This window comes from Entelurus aequoreus, linkage group LG06, assembly GCF_033978785.1.
Source record: "Entelurus aequoreus isolate RoL-2023_Sb linkage group LG06, RoL_Eaeq_v1.1, whole genome shotgun sequence".
In the NCBI taxonomy this organism is placed as follows: domain Eukaryota; kingdom Metazoa; phylum Chordata; class Actinopteri; order Syngnathiformes; family Syngnathidae; genus Entelurus; species Entelurus aequoreus.
In genome coordinates this window covers 45,666,262-45,684,210 of record NC_084736.1, presented here as the reverse complement: position 1 = coordinate 45,684,210, position 17,949 = coordinate 45,666,262, and the positions used below count along the sequence as shown (strand labels likewise).

Genomic DNA, 17,949 nt, shown 5'->3' with positions numbered 1-17,949 from the left:
AGACTTTACATTTAACTATTGTTAACTCACTTGATATCCACTATTGCTTGAAATTGCTGGTAATATCTTCATTGCAGAAATTGAAGGAGAATGTTTACTACATAATTATATTAATCTGAGTGCTCTCCAGTTATTATTTTTTAATCAGATTAATCACACATTTGAATTTGGATTAATCATGATTAATCACAGGTTATTACTTGCTTGCTTGCTTAATTTAAATTAACATTTTGTCCAATATTTGGACAAAATGCAATTTTATTGTCAGAATATCATTCAGGAACATTTTTATAATGTTTTACATGAATGCGCATCATTTATTTGCTCAAAACTTGGTAACAGTTTTATATGAAGTCCAGTCAAAGTGTACTTAGTCGTGAAATTTGCCACCCAGCACACCAGTCAGTCTCCTTACTCATTTGTGCACTCACATATGCATTGACCTAATCACTGACCATATATTTATCATTTATCATTTACACAAATACATGTACACTAGATTTGATGAGATGAGCTCATGTTTGTATAGAATTGTCATTCTAAGTGGTATGGTATGCTACTTTTTGCATGAGACAAGTTACATTAAAGAAGATCACTTACTTACAATGTTCGAAAAGGAGTGGGAAGAAACATCCATCCATCCATCCATTTTCTACCGCTTGTCCCTTTCGGTGTCGCGGGGGGTGCTGGAGCCTATCTCAGACACATATCTTATTTTATTTGGTGGTGAATATTAGGTCATTCTATCAATAACATTTTTTAAATAAGGATTAATCTAATATTATCCCTAATTAACTTGCAATTTTAGAAAAAATAATTTAGAAAAGTAATTAATTGCAGTTACATTCCATCCATCCATCCATTTTCTATCGCTTGTCTCTTTCGGGGTCACGGGGGGTGCTGGAGCCTATCTCAGACACATATCTTATTTTATTTGGTGATGAATATTAGGTCACTCTATCAATAACATTTTTTAAAATCAGGATTAATCTAATATTATCCGTAATTAACTTGCAATTTTAGAAAAAATTATTTAGAAAACTAATTAATTACAGTTACATTCCCAAAAGAGTAATTTAATAACTAGCAAAATTGTTCTTTTATAGATGGAATTGATTACTAGGGAAAGTAATTAATGTGTTACTTTTTCGAAAAACTTTCTTATACTGTATCTTGTGTATGCAGTGGGCGTGCTGCGCTCAGCTAGAGCAGGGGCGTGTCTAAGCACGCTGCCAACGGAGGTGCCGGCAGCACCAGCTGTCGAGGAAAAGCGGGTTCGAGCCCGCGTCGTGACATTTGCCTATTGTTCACAATCATTATGAAAGACATGACGACGGATGGATTTTTAAAAATGCATTCTAAATATTAAATAAACGTAAATAAAAGTCTGCTTACTGCACTTTATTGTTGGCGATAAATAACCATTCAAAAAGCGCCAACAATATTCTATTCACATTTTATGACTTGAATTCTAACCAAGTATTAGTGACATTGTTATTATAAGTGCTAAGTAACACAGACAAACTATTTAAAGCGGCGACGTGATGTCTTCCGTGTCTCCCTATGTTTACATCATCGAGTGGTCTGCTGTTTCCTCGCTTCCCTGCTCCCTGTACGTTTATTTTAGATCATAAATCATGCCTCTCACCTGAATGAATTAAAAAAAAAATCCATCCGTCGTGATGTCTTTCATAATGATTGTGAACGATATAGGCACAAGTCCCCCCAAAAAGTGCAGTTCCCCTTTAAGGCCGTTATTGTGTAACACAATTTTTCCGAACACTGTAAACTTGTAACTTTTCACAATTAAACACAGATATATTTTTTAAATCAATCATAAGTATACTTTAGAGTTTTTAATACTATCAACATGGGACTGGACAATATGTTTGCTTTATGCAAATGTTTATTTTTTTAAACATTATACTTTTTTAAACAGCTCAACAGAAAAAGGACAAAAACACTCTTACAGACATACGCTCACTCTCTCACAAATGCGTACCACTTCTGACACAGGCTTACTTTAAATACAAACCTGTTATAAATGACAATTTAAAAAAAAACCTGGCGTGGTTCAGCACCTTCTCCAGCTCAGCTGAGTGTGTGGCCGTGTCAGCGAAGTGCCTCTCCTCAGTCTTCATAACGTCATTTTGAGCTGCCCTTCGTCCTCCACAATAATAATCGACCACAAAATTAAAGCTGTCGTCACCCATTTAGCTGCTGAAAGTTGTAGTTGTCCATGCTTTTTCCGGCGTGGTCTTCCTTTGGCGAGGGGGAGAAGGGCTCACTGCATAAGCTAGCAGCTAGCAAGTGGCATTTGAGACTTGACTTACTCGGGTGATAACTCAACCCGCAGTGAAAGTAGATGGAAACAACTTTGGTCTTTTTGAGAGAGCCACCTGCCAGAAGCTAAACTTGCCATTTATCATATACTTTTCTTGGTCCATTTTGAATGCTGTTGCGTTTTCCCACGCTATGGTATGGACCAAGGGTCACACAGGATGTGCACACGGTAATGGCATGTCAAAAAATTTGGCATTGTTAAAGGAAATTTTATTTTATTCGTTATGACGTTAACTATGACAGCCCTTGTGTAAATATAAGATGTTATTTGTAGGAGTATACCCATTCATATCGATTTAGGTAACACTTTAGAATGGGGAACATATTCTAAGTAACAAAGACTTAATTTAGAGTTATTTGGACACTAGGGGAACATATTCTAAGTACCCTGACCCCAACACTAAACCTAACCCTAACCTTATTGAGGGAAGACTCTTAGTTAATGGCTTACTGGTTGTATAATAAGGCCATACAGAATAAGGCATTAATAAGTACTTAATAATGACTCATTAAGAGCCAATATTTTACTAATTTGCATGTTAATAAGCAACTAATTAATGGTGAATATGTTCCCCATACTAAAGTGTTACCCTGATTTTTATACCGTATTCCAATATGATACTGATATTGGAGACCTGAGTATTTGTAAGATAGCGGTATTAATGCAATATACTGTATATATCCTGCATACATTGTATATATCCGATACTTTCTAATATGCTTCTGCATTGGAGACTTTGTATATATAAGTAATGTGCAACTATAATTATTTGAATCGTGTTTATATTGACAAATGTTGTGTTTAAGACTGCAATATTGTTCAATCAACGAGTATGACACTTATTAGCTTGTGTGTTATTGCGTGCTTAGCTGTTGTGTAGCTGCTAGCCTCTAGTAGCCTATAGCCTACCATGTTTACATTTTGTAAATACAAGATCAGACCAGCCTTGTGTGCTTAATGGAGGACATTTAGATGTTAACTGGCTGTCCAGCTTAGCACAAATGCCTGCTCAGTGGCCTTGTAGTTAGAGTGTCCGCCCTGAGATCGGTAGGTTGGGAGTTCATACCAAAGACTATAAAAATTGGTCCCATTACCTCCCTGCTTGGCACTCAGCATCAAGGGTTGGAATTGGTGGTTAAATCACCAAAAATGATTCCCGGGCGCGACCACCGCTGCTGCTCACTGCTCCCCTCACCTCCCAGGGGGTGAACAAGGGGATGGGTCAAATGCAGAGGACACATTTCACCACACCTAGTGTGTGTGTGACAATCATTGGTACTTTAACTTTAACTTAAATAAATGTATCGGAATCTTATATAGGAGATTTTGGAAGCCGATATAATCCGATACGTTGTTTTGTTTTGTATTTTCTGCAATAGCAGTTTGTTGAAGGTCATTAAATTACGATATATATTTTTCTTGGATGTGCTACTATATACCTGCTAAGCATGTAGTTGCCATATTAGTACTATCTTGTAATCTAAGATTTCAGATCTGAGCTGGTGTCACTGTGTGTGCAGTTCGCCTTCGTTCTGCTGCCAAACACACGCTTCTCCCCATGAGAAAAGTTCGAGGACCCAACATCAAAGCTCTGGACCTCTAAAAGCTTTGGCCCTGAAAATGCTTAAACCTGGCGACTGTTTGGCTAAACAGTTTATTCATTGTCAGCTGGCGAGAACACTGTCCTCTCCGTCAGGAACGTCAGCGGCTGAGGAATGTTGGCCGAGCAGAGCTTTAGCAGTGCAGCTTTTAACATCTACGGGGCCCCTGCTAATAATAAACCATTGACTTTCATTCGCCAGAGAGGAGGTTTAAAAGTGTCTGGTGTGTCTGTGTGCATGTATGGCGCTTTGGATGTGCTGCGCTTTAATGTCGGCGCAGGTCTATAAAAGAGCTCCTTTGTTTTGTCCTCAGATTACCCAGTTAAAGATAGAGAACAATCCCTTTGCAAAGGGCTTCAGAGGCAGTGATGACAACGAGCTGCACCGCATAGCCAAACTGCAAGGGTGAGTACACTCTTGTGTTTGTGTGTGTGTGTGTGTGTGTGTGTGTGTGTGTGTGTGTGTGTGTGTGTGTGTGTGTGTGTGTGTGTGTGTGTGTGTGTGTGTGTGTGTGTGTGTGTGTGTGCGTGTGTGTGTGTCAATCAAATCACATCAAGATCACTGTATTCAACCGTGCAATGCTTTGCCCTTCCAGCTGCCATTTTACAATTACGGTACCCTTGTAAAGAGTCTATAAATACATTAATAAACAAGTTAAAAGCAATTAGTCAGTTTTAACTTAACAAAAAAGGCATACATTATTTTCATATTGTTGCAATTATCAACCACTTTATAGCAAAATGTAAAGACAACTTTGATAGACAGGTGTGTGTGTGTGCGTTCTTTTTCGTCCTGCATGACAGCAGTTTGGACTTTATATGAGGCTCTTATGACCTTATTTTTATTCCCTTCAGGGGCATTAGACAAAAAAGTCCTGCTTTATTTGGCAAGCATTTAGTCAATTTGGCTCTTTTTATCTGCTGACTTATAGGCTTGATAAGACGTTAACAAAATTATGACTCACCAATTCCTAAAACATTTACAAACCCTTGATTTGTGCACTCTTGTATAAAACACGTGTCTCGAATAGGCAACTGGGCCTTACATTCGGATTCTCTCAGAATCGTCCAAATTTTTAAACATTGATTCCAATTTTCAGCACTCAGTCTGCCAACCGGAAGAATTAGGTGGCATACAGGCGGCTGGCAGGTAACTGTTTATCTCCATACACCTAGTGGCGGCGCTCCACAATAATCCCCCATTGGCGGAAATAAACTGCAGTTCTGAGGTTACATTATCATGTTTAACACAGTAAACTAGTCGTAAAGTTTAAGAAGTGTAGATGGAAGCATTTTACAGCAGAAAGTAAGCAGCTAATAAGAGAAAATGAACAAATAGATTAATTAGATAGTGGGTTGAGAGTCTAGAGAGAGGATAATATAAAAATAACTGTTGGGCTACTCTGTTACTATCAAGTGGCCACTGCCAGGAATTTACATTTTCTCAAAATCCTTAGTTTTTTTTCATTTTTGTTAATATTTACAAACACAGGGAAGAATTTCCGGGACACAGTATAGTCAATAGCACTCACCATAAATACATTTAAAAAATGATGGTTTATCCATGCGGTTGGTATATATTGGCACGATTTCGGCAGCATGAACGCTAAACTGAACAATACTCGGACATGTGTAAATGTTGTTTTATGAGGTTTTTGAAAAATAAACTGAAACTTTTGGGAAAGTTCATGCCTGTGGAAAGAAACATAACATTTATATTCAAGTTCAAAGGATTAATATTTATACTCCTTGAAAATAGCCCTGTAGTAATTTTTTACGCATGTGCTAGTCATTCGGCCACCAATCAGTATGGTACAATTTTCTTGAAAAAATGCAAATCCCCTCTAGCCGACACTGTATTTATTTTATGTCCCCTGGCTGACAAGCTAGCAGCTAATTGTCTATCTCCATTTAAAGTGTGAAGTCACTCCCCTAAGTTAATAATAATCACTTCCATTACGGAAAACAAACTGCATTTCTTAATATCCTAAATGTAATTATCAGGGATGAGCGGTCAGGGTAGGCAGGTGAGGCTGGGCCTCACTTGTCATGATGGTAAGAAAAAAAATTATAAAACCATAAAATCCTAGAGTAAAAATCACTAAATTTGGACACAAACAAATAATGAGGATAATGAGTATTTACGCTTCACCTCTTTACCGACGTTGCAGGGCGTTCCAGTTGAAATTTCGACTAGGAACTCGGAAATTCCGACTTCTCAGTACAAATGGAATGCACCTGGTGCGTTCATTAGCACTTCTGATTAGTTTTTGTCCCAGTAAATGAGCCATATACAATGTATTGTTAAACCTTTTATATAGATTAACGTCACCGTAGTGTAAACTACATTTATTTCATGTGCTATATACGCTCTTTACAAAGTTTCTTCTTCATCCACCGTGTTTAAAGGTTGCAAAAAGAGTGCACATTTTCCCGTTAGTTGTTTATATTCAGACAAGGCAAGCACAAAAATAGCTTTCGTGGATGTGGCCATCTTGATTTCAGACATTGTAACAGGAACGCTGACAGCTCTGATAACGTCATTCCCAGCTCCTACTTCCAACTTCCGAGGTAACTGGAAGGCAACAATTCTCACCGCGCCCGAATTGACTTAAAAAATGCTGCTCTAAATGTAAAAAATAATATAAGCTTCTGTAATATCCATTATCAGCACTTATGATTTGTATTATTTTTTTTCCTGAATAGTTTTTGTTACACTAAATTTGTTGGACGTTTGTAAATGGTAACGTTACTGTGGTGTAAACTAAAAAATGTTTTCATGTAGTATAAATGTTCTAAATCGCTAGCAATAGCATCTGTGTTTGCTCTTCATCCACCGTGTTGCAGAAAGAGTCCATATTTTCCCATAAGTTGTTAATATTCAAACAAGTTAAGTGCAGGAAAAGCTTTTGTGTTTGTGGCCATCTTGATTCCCGACCTCGTAACTGGAACACTCAGAACTCGGCTGTGTATTCCCAGCTCCGACTTCCGAGGTAAATCGAACGCATCAGCAGTATACAACACGTAATAGGAGGGCGGCTCGATCCATAACTTGGTGGTGTCGACATGAAGGTATAGTATCAGTATATGATCGATAGTGATTAGATCCATATTTTTATTTTCTCAACATTTTTTTTAAAATAGTTGTTAATGTTTACAAATTTTGCGAATAATTACCCTGGACACAGGAGGACTTTGAATGCAAAATAAATATTTTAATGAGTAGTAATGTTTGCTTTTGTTTAGTTTTTGTGTACTTTTGACTTTGGGTCGATCAAACAACTGAATGCAATAAAAGAGACTTAAGAAGTAGTTTAAATATGTGCTAATATTGTTAAACTGCCAATAGCACTCACCATAAATAAATGGGCGTTCTCACTCATGGATTTCCGGAATTGGCAACATAAATCCCTGATCGGAACATCCCTATTTTTGACCCTGACCCTTAAAAGAATCGTTGGGAACCAGAATCCGAACTGGGAACGGAAATCGGAACCATACTCGTCCGAATTCAAACAATGCCCTACCCTGCTCTTGAACAAAGCTAAATAAAGAGCAGCTAGATCATGCTGAGTAAAAGTGAAATAGGAGTTGAATGAATGGTGTTAATAGGATGATCTAAGAGTCTTACAGATGTGGCTCCAGATCTGCTTGGCTCTCTTACTTTTGCAGGTGTGTCAGGGTAGGACTGTGTGTGTTCTCTGAAAGATCCATTGTGTTTGTGTGCGAGAGAACTGACACATTCAAAGGATATTTTCCTCTTCCTCCTCCTTCTTTTCCACTCTGTTATGATGTCGTACATATGGCGCGAGCGTGCATGTGTTGGGTTGAGCTAAGTGGTAAAAAAAAAAGATCTAAACCGCCGTCACCTGAAGGCTGAGCTTGACCCGAAAGCAGGTCTGTAGCATTAACACAACAACACAACGTGTGATGCCATTCTACTGCTTGTCAATCGCGCTGTCACTGCTCATCAAGTTCCTGGCGCCCACTATGGCTGCTGCACTCCATTGTGAAAAGCAGTTTGGAGGATTTTTGCAGGCCAAAAGAAAAGAATGTCACTGGGGGTGCCGTGCTGTGCAATGCAGTGCACCACCCCCCTTTGTTATTGTGCTGCGTTGGTTTGGAGACGGGCCTATATCTGAAGTGACACATGGCTGGATGTTTATTTTTAGAACAGCAAATTATCTCACAGCGGCGCTGGCCGTGTTTGAGCGTGCGTGTGTCTGCTTGTGCGTGTCACAATCTCAGCGCCAGTCAGCGAGATGTGGCCCGCTGTCCCCTACATACCACAGAGTTCACCGGGAGGGCTGTGTTTACAGAGGGAGATCAGCGCTGAAAGGATGGAGAAGGCCTAAGTAGACTTGAAAGAAAAGATCGAAAAAGAGAGCGAGTGAGGGCACGGCGAAACAGGAGCATGTACGGTAGAAGCTAATGTAGTGAAATCCCTGTAATCTAGTCTTGTATTCATTTTGCAGTAAGGATTACCCCGTGGTCCCTCGCAGCACTGGCCGCCAGAGATCATGCCCCACCGGGAGTCCCTTCAGTGGGGAGATCCAGCGTCTGAGGGGCTCACCCGACACGTCCGGATCGCCCTACTGCTGTGAGAACGGCCTTAGCAGCAGCAGCAGCCCTCAGACCCTGCTTGGTGCTTCGCCCACTCAATACGCCTTGTCTCATCCTCAGCATGTCCAGCAGCCTCAGCTTTACCACTGCACCAAGAGGAAAGGTAAGAGGGACTATTGAATGTACACAAGGGATATTCAACTGTTTTGGGGAGCACGTTTCCAGAGTAGTTTTATTTTTGTCTATTTTGTCAGAGTTACAGGAGCCCTCATCTGTTTCTTAGGACCTTCTGCAAAAATGTGAGTCTCTCACTAGATTTTAGAACTAAACCCGCGGGCTACCAGTTGAATAGCCCAAATGATGAAAAAGAGAGGACCTAAAATGGAACCTTGAGGAACATCACTAGTATACTATGACTATACTGACTGCATCTGAAGTACACAAGTTACAGCAACACCTTGGTTACATAAATCACCTTAAGAAAAACATTGTAACTGCCAAAAGGAGAGGACTTAAAGGGGTGCCGTGAGGAATCCCAAGTATGGACCCCGGTGTTCTATGTTGGTTATCAAGGTTGTCAAAGTGAGGATCTGCCAATGTGTGCACAGTGGTTCAAGTTCCTCTTTACAACTTGAGCACTCTAGTGTTTTTAGGAATGTCCCACTTGGGGGCCGGTATGGTGTCATTCCCGGGCTAGATTTGGCCCCCGGGCCGTCAGTTGAATAGCAAACAGCACTGATGTACACCCTCAACAAAACATATGTCTCTTTAGCTGCAATGATGCAAAGTCCTAAAAAGATCCCCCCTTAAAATTACTGATTGTTATTTTCTGACCTTTAAACCTTTAGAACAGGCATGGAAACTGCTTTAGAACATGCCTGTACCTTTTTTTTTTTTTTTTTTAGCTTTGGTGGAAAAGGTACAATACAAATAGTGTTGACCTATGAGTCCACTAATTAGCCCTTTTGGGATACATTAAAGACAGAAATTGACTCATTCCTCAGTCTCGAGCTTTTATAAGAAACATATGGGAGCACACGTGGATTTGCTTTTTATAGCAATTCTGTAAATATTTATTAGTGGTACTAGTAGGTGTTCCCACTTTAAAACAGACTAATAAAAATATTGAGACTCAATAATGTCATCTCCTTGGCTCTATATTTATGTCATTAAGTTTCTGCCTTGCTTTTAAATGTTCATCTGTCTTTTCTTTGCTAGGTGATAAAAGCTAACACAAAAAATGTACCAGATGAGTAAAATACATGATTTTTTTAGAATAGGTGTTGATGTTGATCATGAACTATACATGTGTTTCACGCTATTTCTGTGTTGCAATATAACTTTGAAACTGGAGAATCAAGTTTTGATGTTGAATATTGAAAAATACATCATTGTATTCACTCTGGTAATTATTTTCAACAAATTATTTATTTTTTGTGGCGAACTGGGATATAATCAACTACACGTTCCAAAATGAACCCAATGTCACTTATAATAGCAAATTTGGCAACGAAGGTTTTACTTTGTCTTATTGTACACAACTATGGTGCGTTCAAGGATGGCTAAATAAAGTCGAAAAGTAAACGCTCAGCAAAGCACAATGAAACAAAACGACATAAACCATAGAAGTGGGAATCTTTGGGCACCTCACAATTCGATCCGATTTTCGATTTTTGGGGGGATGATTCGACTCTGAATCGATTCTTGATTCAACTCGATTCTCGATTCAAACCGATTCACGCAATGTATTATTTGGTTTAGTAATAATAACAAAATATCTTAAAATAAGTTACAGGTTACAAAACCTCCTTTTGGTTGCCGACATATACACACAGAGAGTAAACATAGAGATGGCCTAAAAATGTTTTAAAGTTTTTAAAAGTGTATTCTAAAAATAAATTATAATAAAAAAAATTTATAATTAAAATTATGAATCACTTTAAAATTGAAATAAGTAAGAATAATTGTTTTAATATCGTTGATGAATAAGAGACAATGAGAGATTATCAATCTATCAATAGCACTTTTCATTCATATAAAATGTAGCACAAAGTGCTGCATCACACTTCAACATCTCTAACATGTAAATGTTGCCTCTTTGCGAGATCAGCATTCCAAATGAAAATCCTAATTGCCTTACCCTGGATAAATAAAAGTGAAATAAATATAAATAAATAGGCAGTGAAGATGCCGGTGTGTTGCTAAATGTTTATACACCACATTACCCAGAAGGCCTAGCGCTGTTGACAGGAACCGGAAGTACACGCGGGAGGATGACATTTATGCCGTTTGAGTAATAGAGTTGATATACAGTAGAGCTCGAAAGGGCATGTGATTTCGCAATGCATTGTGGGGCCACAGTAGCCATTTTTGTTGGCCAAAGCTTTTGTTTACATGGCTGAATTGTACCTCCTGTAACATGAGAGAGAGCAACAAACTGTATTAAAATGGATCGTACAAAATAAAAATAAAAATAAGGGAACCCTACCGAGACAAACTGTACCCTTTTCTAAAGGATCGCTACCTCGAAAAAAATAAGTACAATTGGTGAAATTGATCCATATGAGCAAGAGATTTGAGTAATCTTCCGCCATTGTCAAAGCCAAACTCATCTTTATCTCGTCAGTGTAGTAGTTTTTAATACCGGTGAATAATTTCAGAGTCTGTTAAGGTTCATTGTCCTTTGTTCAAATTGCGCATCATCTTAATCTCTTATGTGTTCGAGATGGAGTAAGGGTGCCCAGCCTTATTTCATCAGCAGGTTTACCTGAAAAAAACACTACTACTACTACACAGTACTTCACCGAAAATAATACTCATTCATTTTTGTGCTTACCCAAGACTAAAAGTAAACAGACATGCTCTTTTCCAAAACATTATATGTTGTTTGTAGCCCGCAGCTAGCTTGGCTAATGCTAACAACCAACAAAATGCTACGGGTGTAACTAAATAAAACAAACTTACCAGTCTGAAAATGCAGTGAACACGCTAACACAGGGGTTCGTAACCTTTTTGACCTCGGAGCCCAAATTTTCCACTCAAATATTAACACAGAATTTATAATTATACTCTTGATTTTAATCGTATTCAATAATTATATATAACCTACTTATAGTTTACAACCCTATGAATTGATATGAAAACGTGTGTTAATCACAAAGATTATTATCATGGCTTAGGTCAGGCTAATTAGAAAACTAAGCTCGAATCAATTTTAAAGCAAAAGAAGGGACTCTTAAAAAACTATAAAAAATAAATTTGCAAAGGAACTAAATTAATAATAAATAAGATGTTTCTTAACTAAACTGTCAATAAAATTAAAATACAAAAGAAAACACAGCTTCACCACTTCAGTCATAATGTTTGCGCTTAAGAAACTTCTCTATGACTTTAGCTCCAGACGTATTCTCTTTGTTTGATGTTGTCATTACTGCCACAAGTGGTGGAAACGGGTATTACAACTGAGTACCACTGCGGCTCATACGGACAACAGCTGAGAAACAGATTTTTTTTTGGCGACCCTCTAGGGGGTGCTCCTGGCCCCAAAAATGTTAAGAAACACTGCATGAACATGTACCAGGTGATGGCGTTAAAAGTCATGTTTGATTGTCTCACGGCTGCTACACAGGCTATTTGCCGTCTCTTTATCAGCTTATTAACCCAAGTTTCGTCGGCTTTGCTTTCACGCTAGAAATAACAAAAATCTCACCAAATACTTTTTTTCCCCTGGAGCAATCATGACAATGTTTGTGGCAGTTAATGATGCCACCTGTTGCGCTGTTGAACTTGACTTGCATTCAGATGTGTAAATAAGCGATTCAGAGGCCCACAAGACCTACTATGCGCATTGGGTTTACTACGTCACACTTTTTCAAGCTCTATATTGTTACACGTTGATGTTCCTGCTTAGTCTACACAAGAAACAAACATTTAGATTAGACAGGCAAAAAATGTGTAGTGTCATGTCCGGCTCATGTCCCGCCCATTAAATATGTGTGGTGGTCAAGCTAGCTCATGTCCCGCCCATTAAATATGTGGGGTGGTCAAGCTAGCTCTGTTCTCAATGGATACGAGGAGACATTTAGCTTTTCTCGAAGAAAAAATGCCCTATGCTTGTGTTGTTTTCGGCTGTACGAATCGTTCAAATCGCAAAAAGTATAAATGTTTCTTCAGAGTTCCTCGAGAGGTAATCGAAAAGGGCGGAAGACTGCAAATTTTAGAAAACAATGATGAGAAAAGCATGCAGCTCACACTCCAGTCCAAGGGAGCAGAGTCGAAGAATGCATGCGTTTGCGGTGATCACTTTGTTGAAGGTTTGTTTGATATACTTTTAACATTTATTATTTCTCCTTTAAGTATTATCTTGATATTATTTGTATTTCTTATCACATGTTTGCTACGAGTTTTTCGAAAAGCACCAACACGTCTAAATAAAAGAAAGCAAATGTGAGCAAAACCTAAAAGAGTTAAGTTTTTACCAAAAGCAACAATCATAAATGAATCTTTCAGCACATACACAATGTTGACATCTATAGTTATATTTTGATAAAGACAGGGGAAAACACGCTACTCGTAAACAGCGCATGCAATTGCTACAAAACTCAGTAGACGCAAAGTTAAATCATGAAATGCAACCTTACCCGTGCAAAAACGAGGCATATTTATCCGGGATAGTCTTGATACCAATATCCTTGACCCAGCCACACACAATAAAGTTGTAGACCTTCATGTTTTTCCAAGTTTCCATCTGTTTTGTCGTGTAGAATGGTGTCTGGCGCGCAATAGTTTGATATGTCTGAGAACGCGACCGACGTATAATCCCTGATATCACTCTTGATCAAGTATATGGATTTATTCCATTGCATAGTTAGATTTTTTTGCTCGTATCTGCTTTTTGCAGGAAGATTTAAGCCTCTTTTGTACTCAGTTCGCACGCAACAGCCATCTTGGCTTGGTTGACCACCACTGGTTTTCACTTCCGGGAAGAAGTCATGTGTCGGAATACAAGCAATTGGTCAAAGTTGCGAGGCCGAACATAATTTGCGGGAATTGGCGCCATCGTAGCATCGCAAATTCCTGGAGGGACAAACTAATGCTAGTTTTTAGTTTTAGGGTCAGCCTATTTCTCTTGCTCATTTGCAATCTGTTTATGAGTGCTGCACACCAAGAGTTAAACATTATGGACGCACAATGGAAGCATAGAAGAGTTTCCTGAATACAATAAAGTCTAAGCCTGGTAAAGTCTGTTTATGTCTAAATTCCCCAAGAAGACAAAGTATCTGCCATAAGCTCAGTGCCATCTCCATATAATGCGTGCAGTCCATTAGGATCAGCCCACCAACATGAATCAAGCACTCTTTATTTTTCTGCCTCAGTAAATGTCAAGCTGCAAAACCAATGCGGTTTTCTTTTATGTGCACATTTCGGGCCGAGCTCGGCAATAAAAGGTCTTTTAAAGTAGCGGTAACTTTCTCTGTGCTGATTTAATGTCATAACATTTTCTCCATGCAGCGGATGACAACTGCTCTTCGGGAACCCGCCAGTTCAAGAGAGGGTTCCCTGGTAGCTCACCGGGCCCTGGCGAGTCCTACTATCACGCCTCCTCCTTCGCCCCCTCGCCCCTGCTGCTCACCGACGCCCCCTACAGCTCGGAGATGAGCCAGCGCCAGGCGTGCATGTTTGCGGGCTCCGAGGGCCGAGTCGACGAGCGCGGCTGTGCGTCCTGGTCGTACGGCGCCATGACTCCTGTGGAGCCCTACCCGCCGTACGCCCCCTACAGCTCCAGTCCGCAGGGCTCTCGACTCAGCGCCGTAGCCCACCACGGCTCTCCGCCGCTGGGGGAGCCTGTTTCTCACGCCCTCTACCAGAGCCAGAGCGCCGGGAACGCTCACAGCAGGCAACTCAGCCCGCCTCTTCACAGAGAGTATCCTCGTTTCGCCCCCAACCTGTCCCCCCCGCGCTATCACTCATTAGAGACGCACATCCGGTGCGGCGTTCCCGAATGGAGCGCCGCCTCCTAAAAGACGCTGCACTCCGCAGGGACTAACTCCATCACCTTTGTGTCATCCTGTGCCGTGCCAATTGGTCCAAAGTGTCCCTCCCGTGTGCCGCATGGAGCGGCGCTTCATTAAAAACTTGGACTTCCAAATTTGAGCAGCACAAGGAACATCAAAGTTGTGTTTTATTCTCTTTCTGTAACCCAAAGACTGATGTCAACCAAATGTTTTGCACTGTGAGACCCGTTTCAGACCAAACACTGAACAGAACCAGGCTGTTTTTTTCCCCCTCCACTTTGCGTCATTGTCAAAGATGTAAATTGTGACCCACCGTCAGACTTTTATGGACCACAATAATCTCACAGCAAAAGCCCCTACGGGGAGTATTTTTTTATTTATTTTTTAATCTTTAGTGGAGCAAAGCACATCCATGACGCAGAAAAGGCATAAGTTTGTGTGTGTGCGTGCTTGTGTGTGTGTGTTCTTGTATTTTTACCCTTCTGGAGACATCAACAAGGAAAAAAGAATATAGAGAATGTCTCATTTGCACCCCTTTTGGTGAAATCTATCAACATTAAGGATTTTTCAAATTGACTTTGTGTTGGTATTAAAAGTGCTCCCCATCTGGCCAACATATGTAATAACAAGTGTGTCTAAGAAATTGAAATGCGCCCCCTTTGGCCAAAATTAATTTAAAAAAATAAAAATAAATATATAAAGTAGGGATGTCCGATAATGGCTTTTTGCCGATATCCCGATATTGACCAAACCCTTAATTACTGATACCGATATCAACTGATACCGATGTATACAGTCGTGGAATTAACACATTATTATGCCTAATTTGGACAACCAGGTATGGTGAAGATAAGGTCCTTTTTAAAAAATAAAAAATAAATAAAATAAGATGAATAAATGTAAAACATTTTCTTGAATAAAAAAGAAAGTAAAACAATATAAAAACAGTTACATAGAAACGAGTAATTAATGAAAATGAGTCAAATTAACTGTTAAAGGTTAGTACTATTAGTGGACCAGCAGCACGCACAATCATGTGTGCTTACGGACTGTATCCCTTGCAGACTGTATTGATATATATTGATATATAATGTAGGAACCAGAATATTAATAACAGAAAGAAACAACACTTTTGTGTGAATGAGTGTAAATGGGGGAGGGAGGTTTTTTGGGTTGGTGTACTAATTTAAGTATATCTCGTGTTTTTTATGTTGATTTAATAAAAAATAAATACAATTAAAATAAACCGATACCGATAATAAAAAACCGATACCAATCATTTCCGATATTACATTTTAAAGCATTTATCGGCCGATATCGGCAGGCCGATATTATCGGACATCGCTAATATAAAGACATACTGTAATAACTTGAAGTAAATAGTGAAGATTAAAAAACAATTACAAACCAAAAATGTTTTTAAAAAATAACTAAAAGCTTACCTTTTTTATATGTGCATAATATGTATATATTATTAATGTTGTAAATACAAATCTCTAAATATCTAGAAAAGGTGGTCCTAAAGAGGTAGGCATTTTTTGAAGGTCTCAAGAAAGTAACAAATACAAGAATCTGTGTGTGTGTGTGTGTTCTCGTATTTCAATCCTTCTTGAGACATTAACATGGAAAAGTACCTTCCATATGAGGACCGGTGAACCAGTTAGGACTGAAATCATGGTCCCAATACGGAAAACCATTGCATCTAATAGAGAATGTCTCATTTGCACCCCTGGTGGTGAAATCTATCAAAATTAAGGTGGTCCCAAAAGGGAGGGATTTTTCAAATTGACTGTGTGTTGGTATTAAAAGTGCTCCCCCTCTGGCCAACATATGTAATTACAAGTGTGTGTAAGAAATTTAAATGCACCCCCTTTGGCCAAAATTAATTTAAAAAAATAAATAAATATGTATATAGAGACATACTGTAATAACTTGAAGTAAATAATGAAAATTAAAAACCAATTACAAACAAAACATTCAGAAAAAAACAACAACTAAAAGCTTACCTTTTTTATATTTGCATAGTATGTATATATCATTAATGTTGTAAATAAAAATCTTTACATATCTAGAAAGGGTTGTCCTAGAGAGGTAGGCATTATTCGGAGGTCTCAAGAAGGTAACAAATACAAGGATGTGTGTGTGTGTGTGTGTGTGTGTGTGCGTGTGTGTGTGTGTGTGTGAGTGTGTGTGTGTGTGTGTGTGTGTGTGTGTGTGGCCATGTAAAGGCTGTGTCAGCTCGACTCAAGACCGCTCTGAGCTCATTTGCAATGAGACAAGCAGAAGTAGCTGCAGGCACCAGCGAGATAAACACTTTGTTTAGATCGTGCTACAGGCTGAGGGACCTGTAAATACACTTCCCACTGCATTCTGGGTAAATGCACATCTCAACATCACGCATCTGTCACCGGTGTCCTCTCCGTCACCCCCCACTAGCCAACCAATCATCTTGAGGGCCGACTCCGCCCTCGTCCAACATAGCTGACCAGTCCGAGAGCTAAAGCGCGGTGAGTTTTCATGACATGTTTTTTGTTTTTGTTTTTCTGTGTTGACCTTTGACCTGTGAGAGTTGCAACACAGTGCTGTAAATGAGATATTTGATCCACTCAGGTTAATATAAGTTTATTATCATTAGTCTGTTATTAGGCACCCTAATTGGCCCCTGTTATTTGCACATAATAGTTCATAGAGGAAAGTCATTTCCTGTCACATCTGGATAGTATTACTTCCTGCCGCCCGTTAAAAGGACAAACCGTGGCTCTGTGGAATATCGAAGCAAGTTGAGATTTTTATTTTTTTGTAGCCATTTTCTAACATTTCCACCCTGGTTTTATATGCAGTAACATGAGAAGGTGCTCAGTTTGCAGAGAGCAAACCCTCATCATTCCTTAATGTGTCTGTGTGCGTGTGTGCGTGTGTGCGTGTGTGTGCGTGTGTGCGTGTGTGTGTGTGTGAGATGGTGCGAAAGTTTTTTTTGTGTGTGTGTTTTATAGTATTTATTACTCTTGATTTGTTGTCACTCTTGTGAAACAAGATGCTGTTGTGTTGAGATATGTCCTCAAAATTGGGTCCACCCTCTATTTCCACATGGTGTTAAATAGCTGTGGTAAAATTGTATGTTGAATTGGATTTATATACAGAACTGAATAAAGTTTTTCAGAATTTTGGTAGCGGTTGGTTGCAGTTTGGTTCTTTATGATTATGCTGACATGTCTGCAGAATTTTGCAAACATACACGCACATTTGTTATGTTTACATGCAGGCACTAAAAACTAATTATTGCAAGGATTTACCGGTATTTGAAACCAGCTTTTTAAAAAACACCTTATATAAAAATATAATATATCAGTATATATTATATATATAATATGTAAATATTAGATATGGTATGATACATTTTTAGCTACTTTTTACCTGCTTTATCCTTT

General features: G+C 39.0%; 1 protein-coding gene across 5 annotated transcripts in view; it reads left to right on the top strand.

Annotated features, from left to right (window-relative positions):
- The window catches only part of tbx5b (T-box transcription factor 5b), a 42,323-nt gene extending 24,673 nt beyond the window's left edge, over positions 1-17,650 (top strand). For all 5 annotated transcript variants that reach the window (XM_062050799.1, XM_062050798.1, XM_062050796.1 and 2 more), the window contains 3 exons: positions 4,259-4,350; positions 8,420-8,670; positions 14,019-17,650. In XM_062050799.1, coding sequence (XP_061906783.1) covers positions 4,259-4,350; positions 8,420-8,670; positions 14,019-14,527 — 852 coding nt within the window. In that variant the 3' untranslated portion in view covers positions 14,528-17,650. The remainder of the gene's footprint in view (positions 1-4,258; positions 4,351-8,419; positions 8,671-14,018) is intronic.
- Positions 17,651-17,949: the final 299 nt, after the last annotated feature.